Here is a 13,945-nt window from a genome sequence, read left to right on the forward strand (position 1 = left end):
TGTTCCCTATTTGTGAGGTGGAAGAAGATGGGAGTCTCCCTGCATTCAGCCTTGGTACAAGAAGAGCAAAATAGGGTGAGGGGGAGAAAGATGAAAATACTCAGATGGTCATCAGCTTCAACTGACAGCAGAAGAATGCTTTGCAACATTTGTACATTTGACAAGCACTCTGGAAATTGTTATTATCTGTGGATATAGGGAGCTGAAAGAGAGGGATATTTGAGAGATTTCCAAAGGAGACTTACCTAGTAGTACTATGTCAGCAGATTATTTGGATGAGATAAAAATGCATATTGGTCAAAGTTCACAAATATTTCAAGGTAGCAGCATTTCAAGGTAGAGTCTGGAGTAGAGCAGCAAGGCCAGCGCCACACAGATGCACCAGTGCAACTGCTTCTGCCAATCTTATGCTTGCAGTAGTGTACAAACACTACCCTGATCTCATCACCATCCCTTTGCAGTCCCGTTCATGTAAGCAGCAGTGTGGAGAGCTCTGCCACACCATACGTACCCTACTGTTCTCATTGAGTTCTCATCTTAACACTTACACTTCTTGGTTTAATTAACTCTCATTCCCCATTAGATCTGAACTGGAAAACTATGATTACTAGGATTGGAACAAGCCAGGATCTTAAACCACGGTTACTTCTGATCCTAATAAGTATAGTTTCAGGGTTCATGTGTAATTGGAAACTATGGTTAATTAACCCAGGAAGTGCTGAACTGCAGTCCACCTTTAAGAGAGAGGAAGGAAGGAAGGAAGGAAGGAAGGAAGGAGAAGAAGAAGAAGAAGAAGAAGAAGAAGAAGAAGAAGAAGAAGAAGAAGAAGAAGATTTGATATCCCTCTTTATCACTACCCTAAGGAGTTTCAAAGTGGCTAACATTCTCTTTTCCCTTCCTCCCCCACAACAAACACTCTGTGAGGTGAGTGAGGCTGAGAGACTTCAGAGAAGTGTGACTAGCCCAAGATCACCCAGCAGCTGCATGTGGAAGAGCGGGGAAGCGAACCCGGTTCATCAGATTACGAGTCCACCGCTCTTAACCACTACACCACGCTAGCCCAAGGTCACCCAGCAGCTGCATGTGGAGGAGCAGGGACGTGAACCGGGTTCACCAGATTCACCAGATTAACCACTACACCACACTGGCACACCATCTTTGCACTGGTGATGCGAAGATGAACCATAAGAGAACCAAGTCTCATACATATCTGTTTAGTATATACAGCCAAACCAGGCCATTATCATGCTGATGTGAAAAGACATGACGTTAGGAATAAAGATGACTAATGTGCTTAAAAATAGCAAAGAAAATGAAGATAAAGCCATTTAAAACTTTTTTGGGGTACTTTTTCACCTTTCTTTTCTGAGTGCTTTTCATAAGATGACTGGATGGGGACTAGAAGAAAAAGGGAAATCTGGTAATTTAATTTATTATTTACTAAGAGCAGCATTAGAGTCAGGGAATTCAGACAGCAGAATTTTATGGGATTCAGGTACCAAATGTGTGATTGAAGGCAAAAGGCTTCTGGTCTTCTATCTCACCATTGACTCAGATTTGCCATCATCCACTTGAAAGCCTGTCATGCTTTATTGCTTAATTAGTAACTTGTCAAAAAGCTTGAATATATAACTTCAATGTTAGCTTTCCTCCATATGCACACTTACTTTTTATTGGGATAATGAGCTGAGGAATGACAGGAAGGATCTTGTTCCCTCCATGCTCCAGCATGTCATGGATGCCTTGCCGAGCAAAAAACTCATAGGGAAATTGCATTTCACATAGACCATCGAAAAACAGTGGCAGATAGTGATGATAGTCCAGCTTCTCTATCTCCACCTGGAAGTGCACACAGGGGGAAAAAAAGAAATCTAAATTAAGCCTACATGATGTCCAGGCGAACCAAAGGACTCATGACACAGTTTTATTGAGCAATACAAAATTTAGTGTCCACTAGACTATGGCAAGATGCCAAGTGTAATGTTTGCAGAATGATGTATTCCTTAGTTCCTGCCCAGAAGAACAAAAGCAATGATGTTTAAAAATTTGTATTTTTACATTATTATTTCTGAATATTATTTGATATGATTGATCCAGAGAAAAAGGCTCTGAATCAGTATGGAGGTATCCTTCCAATGAAGAATAAGGTTGAGTCTAACAGGTAACTGATTCATCAAATGCAAGTCTGACACAACTGAAAGGCCAAATTAGTTATAACTATAAGAATATTCATGATATGCCCACAACAACAGAAGATTCAACCAGAGACATTTAGGTGCTTACTTTGGTAACTCTTAAAGTACACATCTGAATTTTTGATCTTGTATCTCCTCTGGGAAGTTATCAGATAAAGAAATGAGCTGAAAACATAATGATTAGAATAATAATACAGGTTCAGGCTGGAATCTTAACCCCATTTACATGGGAGCAAGCCCTAATGACTTCAATAGGACTTATTTCTGCATAGACATGATTAGGATTGTGCATTCAGCGACTGTGGTCAGGATAAATTTTCTGTGCAACATTCTGCAACATGAAATTGGATATAATGTCTAGACCAATGCCAATCCTTCATTTGGAAAGGAGAAATGCAAATATTGAGAATAAACTATGTATTTTATTGAAGTTGACATTTAAATTATGAGATAAGTCATTCACTGAAGTAAAAAAAAACCCTGCATTCTTCCACTTTTTCCAGCATCTTGCAGAACACATGTTTAATAATGTTGACATCTAAGAATGCTCCCTCTAGATTAATAGTTTCAATGTGAGAGAACCAAGTCCATCAAACACAACTTTGAAGTCAAGTTTAATTTGGCTTTATTTCATTACAACAGACTATATTGCTTCAGAACTATTATCAAATTCAAATTATTGTCTATTGTTTTCATTAATACACAGAGTAATCCCATGGAAGTAAGGGGGGAGGGAGAATCCTTGGCAGAGCTACTACTATTTCTTAAGCCTGTTGGCTCAATGTGGCAAGAATAATAAATGGGATACCTTTTCCTTTTTATTTCTCCTGTATCAAAATCCACCCACCCAATGACCCCAACGGGAGGGAAATTACCACAGCTACAAGGTTGAGTTCTTGGCCCTTTAGGAGGGTGTCAGGGAAATAAGGGTTGGAGGGGTCATAAATGTTTTTATTAATTAAAGCTTTTATAATTTTACACTAAGATGAATGAAAATTGGAAAAAAGAGCCAGCATGGAGTAATGGTTAGAGTGTTGGACTAAGACTTGGGAGAGCAGGGTTCGAATCCCAACTCATCCGTGAAGCTCACTGGGTGACCTTGAGCCAGTCACCATCTCTTAGCCTAACCTACCTCACAAGGTTGCAGATGTGAGGATGAAATGGGGAAGAGGAGAAACATGTATGCCACCTTGAGATCCTTGGAAGATAAAGGTGGTATATAAATAAAATAAAATAAAGTAATAAAAACTAAAATTATACAGAGTTAAATCATGATTACAAAGCATCATGGCACAGCTGAGTAAAGGAAACCAAAATGTGACAAGGTGGTTTTTTTTTTATACTGAGTGCATACTGCTAGCATACCTCTGTCCCCCGTGCAACAGAAAACCGTGAATGGTACTTCTATGCTTCAAGCTTTCCATGGTGGTACTGGAGGCACCTCCAAGGATGTTTGTGCCATTTCAGAAGCAGAGCTCATCTCATCCAGCTGAATGGCAGCTACATTCTAAGGGCTCTTCAGCTGACTGTAGGACTGCAGCCATAGTTGGTCAATAATTCTCCTGGTTTGACCCACATTAAACTAGCTTGCTTTTTCATGAGAAATGGCAAATCTTGGATTAGATTTGCAAAATCTCTTTGAGAGTTGTGTTTCCAAGATACAGCTGTCCCCAACGTTTGTTGCGACTAGCAACTGCTACCACTTTGGTAACGGTTTAAATGATATTGGATTTCTTGAAGAATCTGCTGGGCGGGTGTGAAGCCAACTGTTCTTTATCTCGCAGTGTTTAATGTCCTCCCACAACATGGAATCCAGAAATATTTTAGCATTAAATTCCACAGTGTGAAACCTTTTACTTTTGTGTTTATCATTTAGCTTTGAAAAGTGTCTATTAAGCAAACATGCCAAGATAAATAGGATTTTTTGTTAACACCCACAACAGGCTTCTACATTTTTCAATTCTTCCCACAAAAACTATTTTGAATCAAAACTAAAAAAATCCTTGGCTGCACTTAACCGTGTCTGCTGAAACACTGCTAACAGCTGTCTGTAGATACTCCCTCTCATAAAGAGAACAAAAGTTATTACAAACTATGCAAATAACAAATGTATAAACCACAAAGCCGAACAGTAAGCAGAAGATCAGCAATTGCCCTTTCTCTGAATTTTCTCACCATCATTTATTTCCAAATTAAGTTTTCCTGTGCTTCTGGAGCTATGGCCAAAATAGCACCAACCACCCACAAGACTGAGGTAGCAGCAGATTCAGGAGCCTCTGATTTAGCTGGAATAGCTACAGAAGAATTTGTGTAAATTTCATTTGTTGTGATTTTTTATAAGTGTAAATTTTAATATTTATTATAAAGTGAACTTCAGTATAACATTTTGTATCCTCAGAGTAGCTCCCAGAGTCATTCTTCCAAGTACATACATATCACTGGAATGAGTCATTCATGCACCTTCCTGATAGATAGTTTCTTGGCTATTTGTCATTGATGGAACTGTCTCCAGTCCAATTGCATGAATGACCCATTTGTTTTTACATGAGTGCACACATGGGAATTGCTCTAGGATGCAAATGCCACATCGAACTTGGCTTTTTATATTGGTATCATAGGAGAAATTGTATTATTGCCCCTTAGCACCTCAACTTTTTAAAACAATAACAACAACAAATATTTCTACTCAGTAAATACCAGAAAAGAGAATGCAAGCCCATTTTGTGCTAGAATCAAAGGGTATATATGGATATGTCATAGTACCTAGAAATATATAGAGAGAAATATGCAGCTCGGGACCACAAAGGCATGGTCACTGGGTGTATAAAGATGTTATAGAGCTGTATATACCCTAAGCAATTATTTATAAAATTACCTTGCTCTCTTGGCAGAGATCCTAATGTGATGATATTGAAAAGCATGACTTGTATTTTCCTCTACTCATATGTGAATGCTAATGCACATTATATATGTCATTGCCTTTTTCTTTAAAGTGAGAATTCACAGTAGGAAAAAATGTCACTCTTTACTGCTGGTTTCCATTTCTTTTTCAGTATCTCCCTAAAGATCCCCTGAGAAATCCCTTAAAAGCTAGCCATAGAGCATGGTTTACGTGAAAGAGAGAGACATGCAGACTCTTTTTAAGCAACAACAGAAAAGGGCCATGGTCAATGAAGGTCTACAAATAACATACTTTGTGGCAGATGAGGACCTGAAATCCTTCTTGGCTGTCAGATTCTGAAGGCAGATTCTGGAACTGCCAGCCACTCACCCCCAGCTGCAAATCTTAGAACAAACCATTAATAGGTCAATCATTTGAGTCCACAATACCAACCAGCCCAATGAAATTGTGATCCAATGCTCACCCAACACCAAGTACAAAACAGAAAGTCTGGACTCCGGGTGTGGGGAGAAATCAGACTGCTCATACTAGGCAGCAGCACCCAAACCACACAGCTCTGTTACTGACATATTGAAAGAAGAGATATACAGATGCCTTTGTAATCTTGCAGGGGGAAAATAAAAGCTCATGACATGCTGCTTTGTCTCCCCCAGATTCATACACAGAGATCAGAACTTCAGGCCCAGAATTCAATACTGAATGGGTCCTCTTTGGAGCCTTAACTTAATGGAACTCTACATAGAAGATTTTTCCAAGTTTAACCCCAGGCTATGTATGGCCTCCCAAGAGAAAGGTTAGTTAAAGCCTCACATATGTGAGATGGAGGAGCAAGTGACACAGCAGCAAACCAAGCCATACAACAAGTAAACTTTGGAGATGAGATCATTCCATTAATCAGTGTAGCTTACTATTTAAATTTATTTAAAAACCATATTTTAAATCTTCCTGATTTTCACCTACAAAGTGTAAGAAAAACAACAAGCTGACAGATATCCATGAAGAGAGCACAGCAAGAAGAGGAAGAGAACTGACTGATAAGCAGCCAGCTATTTCCTGGTTATTGTAAAGAAAATTAATAGCCTTCTTATGGAACCTTAAGATCTGTATTGTTATTTGAGTTGGGGATCAGTCCTACACCCATAATGTTGATGGCTGGGGGCAGGGTGGTGGTAAGATGAAACATGGACCCCTCTGCTGGTGAAGAGGAGCACTACTGAAGAGTGGGGCTCCACCGTGATAGAACAGGCCCCTAAAAGGGGCTTTTGGGGAGATGAGCCATTGCCAGCTGAGGGGTCCAGTCAGGCCCCTCTGCTGTGCAGACTGCAACTAGCCTAGCAAAAACTCAATGAAACTGCTCCCTTGCATTCCACCCTGACCAGTAGGAATCAGCAAGGTTTCGGATGCAGTGGTGGCTCTGCAGCTCTAATTGTTTTCTGTCCGGGATTAGGATTACTCTGCCCTTCTGACTTGGACAAAGATATAGAATCACACAATGAAAACATAATTATATCCCTAGGGACCATACATAAAGTATGTCATGCATAAAGAGTGAATGAGGGGTTAGCAAAATTGTGAAAAGAAAAGGAAGGCTACAGGAAGTAAATGTAGCTTTGACCTCAGTGATTCCGACCAATCTGTCAGAATAGGAGGCCATGATAGCTATGTTCTACTCCACTACCAGAGGCCTCTAAATACCAGTTGCTGGGAAGAGTGGTGGTGTACTCAAGTCCTGCTTATGGACTTTCCATAGGCAGTTGGTGGGCCATCCTGTTAAACAGAATGCTAGAGCAGATGGGCCTTTGGCCTGATTCAGCAGGGCTTTTCTTATGTTCTTATGCCACCATCCTACAGAAGCAGGTCTAGATCAAGTCAGTGTCTGGAACCAAGTATATGCTACCATGATGGGTGGGATAAATGTAGTAAAACAAACAAACAAACAAACAAACAAATAAAGCAAGCCACTTAACTATTGTATGCTTTCTAGTTTGCAAATCTGGAGAAAAATGTTATAAAGTGCCCAAAGGTCTTACTTTGCCCGCTTCATTATTAAAAGAGAAAGCAAGTTAGTCCACCAAAGTTTCTTTATCAAAACATACATGTGTTCAGTTATAACTCCATTTCCCTCTAGATTTGTACTGATTTTAATATTTGTTGTAGTTTATTTCCAAGTGTGGAAATATTGGTAGTAGATGTGTGTTGCATCAAATCTTCCTGTAGCCTCTATATGTAATTATTCTTCAGTTTTGTGGGATGGTGTCAGTATTCCATGAATTCCCCACTATTCTAGGTTGTGAGATTTTTCAAGCTAACAGCATCAGGATCATAGGGTAAATGATTTAATGTCCTGTTTACAGAATATCAAGCATGCTGTCACATGTTCCTCCCTAGCCCTTCCTGGCAAGGAAACATTGTTTTGGAGTATATCTGAGTAAACAGTGAACATTTACATTATAGTCTTAAAAGTTGTCATTTATTCTACAATAGAATTGTGACCTAGGTAGTGGTAAATCAGATTCCCCCCTTCTACCAGCACTTTAATAGGAGCTAATGGGGAATTTTCAAAGTATATACATTTGAATAAAATAGAACACTAAATGAACCAAGGATTATTCCTCCAGCCAACCTGCTGCCAGCAGAAGCAGCAGTCCTATTCCACACAGTGTCATGGTTGGATGGTGAAAACGCAGATGTACAAATCACACAAAAATATCCTATTGCCTGGAGCTGTGTATTAATTCAGATAGCCTTCTTAGATTGATTTAAAGTAGTAAACTACTGTACTATTTAATTTCTCTTCCCCCTTCCATCCCTCCAGGGCTAAAACTTGTTTTAACATCAACTACAGAGCAAATAAATTAGAAGCTATTTCAAATGTTGTAGCTTTTACATGTTAGTTTATTGCTTACAAAGCCCATCTGCCTGTCGTTTTAAATACGTATAGCTGTATTTCTCTCCATTCAGCTAGTAAGGAATCCCCAATTATGGGGCTGAACAGGTTGTACTTGGGCTCAGTCTCAATTTAAGTAGTATATTAAATTGTTTGAGTTGGAACCAGAGTTGGGCTGCTTCCATCCATGGAGGGGAATGAAACCCAGCAAAGGCTCTCAGTGCAGGAAGAGAGGAAGGTCAAAGGGAGCTACAAGGGGAAGAGGTCTGCCTCAGTGGGAGAGATAGGAAGCAGGGCTCATTTAATCAGCTTTGCTCGAGGCCCAGTGCCATTGGGCATCTCCTGCCACTGAACTGTGCCAGCTGGTCATTTTAGGAACAACTGCTTAGAAATTGGAGCCAGAGTTCTGATTTTTATGTTCCTCTTCCCTCCCTGTCCCTTTTCCTTTGCGTATCATGTTTTTGTTACTATAAAGAAGCAATGCAGAAGAAAGAAGCAGCAGCTAAACCAGCTGCTGGAGGCTGGAAAGCCAGACAGGATGTTTGTGACTGTTACCATGGCAATAAAGGGGCAGTCCGTTCTAGATCTAGGGTGTAATTTGTGTTTTCTTGCTCTTCAGTTTATTTTAAGCATTTTGAACTGATGTCACCTCCCACCTTGCTCAATTAGTCACATTTTCTTTGCACAATAAACGCTGATTACTATTAAAAATGTGAAGAAAGAACGATAAGAAATTATTATTTATTTCCAACATTATTAATTACAGCTAATTAACTATCCCAGTGATAGTTCCAAAACCAACACATTAACCAAGCTGCCGCCGCGCAATTTCTGTTCTCATCTTGAAGCAAAGTTCTTAACCCGAGGTACTATTTCTGGGTTAGCGGAGTCTGTAACCTGAAGTGTCTGTAACCTGAAGCGTCTGTAACCCAAGGTACCACTGTATATCTTTGTGAAATAACTGGAACGCCGGGGGTGGGTTCAAGGCCATAATTTTAAAGTGGTACCTTCACTTTCCAAGGAAATAGTGCCATATATAATCCTGAAGCTACAGCAAGTATTTCAGCCCCAAACCTAGTCGAGAGCAGACTTTTTAAAACCAGCAAATGGTTTATTAATAGGTGTACAGTTGCTCTGAGGCCCCACTTCCTACAATGAAACATGTATTGTACACAACTTTCTTTGAGCAGTCTTTCTTTTTGTGGAGGGCATGCAAACTAAGAATCTTTTCAACTTGCTGAATGCTCAGTGCAGAGTGATGGTGCTGTTGGGCAGGATCTTGCCTAATCCTAACACTCTCTGGAACCAGCCCTTCTGTAATAAAAAAGCATATCATATACAGAACACACTGGACTATTGCAGGTCAGCCCAGCTATTTCTAAGGATGTATTTATGGGTGGGTTTGGGTTTCCTCCCACACTTAAAAAAAGTCTCTAGGGGAAACTGCAAATTTGTGAAAAGCAGGCATGGCTAGTAAATAGGCAACTAGGAAATATTCTGCATTGTTTTGTTTTCATCATGAAGACAGAATAAGGAAAAGAAAAGAAATGAGTTAGAGATTGCAAACGCTTCTTGAACTAGGGGAGGTAGTTGATGGGGTGAAGGGATAAGTGAAATTTCAGTTCACGTATATACCCTGCCGCCTCTTTCTCACATTTCATTTGTTTTTTAAAAGGATATTCTATTGGTGCAGGATTCAGTTTTGTGTGTCACCTCCCAGGGGTGTCAGGGAAATGAAAGATATGTCACACACCTGTTATATTGGCTTTTGAGACTAAGATGCTATGTTATAAACTTAAGGCAGGTGTGACATATGATGACATGCCTTTTCCTTCAGAGGCACACATGCCATTACAATGATATGACCTTTACTGTCTCCTTTGGAGACATCATGTTGATAGTAAATATAACTTGTCACAAAGTTCAATATAAACTTTACCCAAACTTTCGTTCTCTCTCTCTCTTGACTATATGTGGAATAATTCATTACAGAAGAATCTTTTGAATCATTGGTGTTATCCTGGTCTCCAAACACAAACATAATGCCTCAGATAGCAGATATCATGTTACTCTTTTGATGACTATATGTATACACTCTTCATAGATAATTCTGTTGACAGTACACCATATACGGCAGAAATGCTTAAAAATAATTGTGAGCTATATAAACCTTCTGAAATAAAAGCAGCTGTGTGAAATGGTGTGCTGTCTGAGACACAGTCAAAACTGTGGAGTTCTGAATATGGATTCTCAGTGTTCAGTTCACTGCTTATCTATGACACTCTGTGCAGCTGGACAGCTTGAAGGTCTAATGACCTATTTTTATGCTAGTAAAATCAATGCAATGTTTCTTGTTTCAAATTAAGTTTAAAGAAACTGAAATTATTACTTCTCTTTGTCTCTATTACATTCTGAGAGATGTCACGAAATCACCAGTTGTTTACAGAAATATGAAGGAAATAATTAAAAATCATACCCTTCGTTGTAACAATAAGCCCATGTCTCCCTGTTCTACTTTCAAGCAAGGACTCCATCCACTATGCTACACTCAAAAATGTTTGGTAGCTACAAAAATGCATGTTATATACAGGAGTGTTTGCATCCTCTGCCCTTGCATGAACTCCACACAGCACCTAGGCTCTTGATTAAAGGCTGCTTTTGTGTTTCAGAGGCATCGCTCAGATCCATTCCCTCTTTGTGTAGAAGTCAGAGCAGAAAGGTTACATGCACACTCCTCCATGCTACACAGCTGAAAGCACCCAACAGTACGCCTCCTCCTCCTCTGAGAGTGGAGCTACTTACACCAGGGACTCAGCTAGACTGGTAAAGAAAAAACAATTTATATGCGTTATGTGTACAATATAACATTATGCCACCAGATGGTAATGTGGGGTTTTGTTTTTCTCTACCTGTTTTCCCTGTTTAAATTTACAACACTTAAAACTGAAACACTTTGATGCGTCTAGATCAAGCCAAGGTTTTCAATACACCAGAGGATCAACAGCTTTATAAGCTGATCTGTAAGAGATCGCTGCACTGTTCTATTCCCTTTTTTCCTAACCCTTGACTAATTTGCCTCCATTCCTGTTTATCAAATACCTTTTGTAGCCAAATTGCAACTTCAAAAATAATATAGTAGCAAACCTAGGTTTATGTCTGAGTGTAAAAGCACCTGCCTATATCTCTTCTTCTCATTCATCAGTCATCCAGCAGTAGCCATTCCATCAGGCTATTTGAACTATTTCCATCCCAGCTTGTCGTTACAAGAAGAATCAGTGTATCACTTTGTTTTTTCTCACTCCTCCTCACCTGTTTTTCCCTTTGCATCGTGTCTTTTAGATTATAAGGGTTGCATTCCAAATAAGTCACAGCATGAGCAGAATGACTCCCCCCCCCCACACTACAGTATTTCCTTCTCCCTTCTTTTTGGCAGAAGAACAAACAAACAAGATACTGCAGCTAACAGTCACTCTCTTCTGAGTAAACCTGCAAGACATAAATGTTTTCAAAAACCTGCTTGTATTTTTAGGTCTACAATTAAAAACCTTAGACATATCTAAAAACTGCAGTGTTGGAAAATGCCCTTTGTTTTTACCCACATGGTTCAGAAAAGAAAAGCATGTGAAACATTCTGTGTGAAATCCATGTATCACTCTGAGTAGACTTAACTCTCAAGAGTCCCATGGACTGCAAGAAGATCAAATGTATCCATTCTTAAGGAAATCAGTCCTGAGTGCTCACTGGAAGGACAGATCGTGAAGCTGAAGCGCCAATACTTTGGCCACCTCATGAGAAGAGAAGACTCCCTGGAAAAGACCCTGATGTTGGGAAAGATTGAGGGCACAAGAAGAAGGGGACGACAGAGGACGAGATGGATGGACAGTGTTCTTGAAGCTACAAACATGAGTCTGACCAAACTGCGGGAGGCAGTGGAAGACAGGAGTGCCTGGCGTGCTCTGGTCCATGGGGTCACAAAGAGTCGGACATGACTAAACGATTAAACAACAACAACAACAACAGACTTAATTGCCTCAAGTCCAATTATCTGAATCTACTCTGAATTGCCTTAATGTTGGATATCAGCAGTGCCATTTTTTCTAGAAAAAGAGGTGGCGGAAATGAACACCTCCCTTGTTCTTTTAGAATGGCAATGGCACCCACCTGAGAGATGCTGGAGTTCCACAGAAGTCCTGCTGAAAAAAAGGCCCTGGGTATCACCCTCTGAAACCAAATGCATCTTTAGTAAGTTTTCATCGGATAGTGTTTCACTGCTGTCCCTTTCCATCAGCCTTTCTCCACAGTCCTATGCCATTATCTCCTGGCTTCCTGCTTATTTGTACCCTGGCAAAATTATCTGTAATTCTGTGAGTGTATATGTAGTGCAGCCAGAATAATTACAGAAATTCTATCTCTGTGTTCAAAATTGCATAATACATTCTAGGCACAAAATGCACCTATCCTTTAACAAAGCTTGCTTTTTTACTTGGCTTTCAATGTAAAATGCTATATATGCCCTTAAGATACAGCTTTGTTGTTACTACTTTTTAAATTGCTAATTTAAAAAGCAAGTTGTAGGCACTTCTTGTGGAATTCTTGGTCCAAATCAACTCACACCAAAATGAAGTCTCCTTCCTCTCCTCCATTACTTTAAATGGATGTAAAGATACCCTAGCGCCTTCAGGGTTATGCAGATAAGAAAAGTTCATAGAATCATAGAATTGTTTTAGCTTTCTCAGCATATTAGTTTTACCACATAGGAGAAAAGAATGCTAAAGGTGTTCACTTGACACAGAAAAAAACCCTGAAAACTACACACAATAACTTTTAAAACACTGTACAAAGAAGCAGGACAGAACCAGCTGGTCCTAAATTTACTCCACTTCAGCGCCTGCAAGATCTTATTCCTCCTGCTCTTTGTAATGCCCAGTCCTCTTATCCACAATGAATTCAACATCAATGAGCCTCTGCATTTTATAGTTAAGTAAAAATCTTTCATGAAGTTGATTTGCAGGCAAAATTAACACTTTTTAATTGACTGTAAAACCAAATATTTGATGCATCTTATGTTGTATACCTACAATTTAATATCTTTAGAGAAAATATACATTGCTATCAAACCAAACACTTTCAATGCTGCTCCACTATATCACTTTTAATGTGGAGTTCCTGTCTTCTTCTACATGGTGTATTTTAAACAAAAATCCCACTAGGAAAAATATGTAAGGAAATTAACAAAGTTTCAGCTAGGTAGCTGATTTTACATTAGAGACACCAAACAAAGCACATAGTTAAAACATCTTCTAGATGAAAATCAAACATAACAGTAGAATGTATGTACATTCAAAAATAACTTATCAAAGAGAGCTTCTTATTAGCTGTCAGTTCAGAGAAACTTCAAAAGCAGTCCCTGAACATCCAATGGTATCTTTCTGACAACCTCCTTATCTCTTACAAGTTGTTATGAGAGCTGAATTAAATTGGCATGTCACAAATTGTGTTTTCTACCACTGTATATCAAAAGGATGAGATACTTCTGATCACATAAGTATTCCTTTTCAGAGAAGGTAAGTTTTGCAAAATAAAGAAAAATCTCAAAGGGCCAGATTGTCTGCAAGTGCTGCTTTAGCTGTATATTTCTGATAAAACCAGGCACCTGTCTGTATGTACCAATACTCTGTTCAGTGGATGGGTTGCATTTTTATATTTTAAGACTAAATTGAAAGAGCTGGATTAGGGAACTTCCTTGGGATTAATCCTTTAATGTGATAGATCACCTTGCTTTTGATGACACCTGTTTGTGAATTTATTTAATGTGAATTCCCCTTTTATTAAAAGGACTCCAAAGGTATAGATCACAAAGTGTAAGTTATCCTATGCATATTTAGATATTTTTTTTCCACAGAATCTGTGGAAATGAAAAATCACAAGTCTTGCAATATGTTATAATCTTACATATTCTTA

General features: G+C 39.1%; 1 protein-coding gene across 2 annotated transcripts in view; it reads right to left on the bottom strand.

The window, feature by feature from the left end:
- The window catches only part of PACRG (parkin coregulated), a 221,438-nt gene that overhangs the window by 123,326 nt on the left and 84,167 nt on the right, over nt 1-13,945 (bottom strand). For both annotated transcript variants that reach the window (XM_079971951.1, XM_079971950.1), the window contains exon 3: nt 1,668-1,839. In XM_079971951.1, the coding sequence (XP_079828077.1) occupies nt 1,668-1,839 (172 nt within the window). The remainder of the gene's footprint in view (nt 1-1,667; nt 1,840-13,945) is intronic.

The sequence above is a fragment of the Podarcis cretensis genome (assembly GCF_951804945.1).
Source record: "Podarcis cretensis genome assembly, chromosome: 3".
Classification (NCBI taxonomy): Eukaryota; Metazoa; Chordata; class Lepidosauria; order Squamata; family Lacertidae; genus Podarcis; species Podarcis cretensis.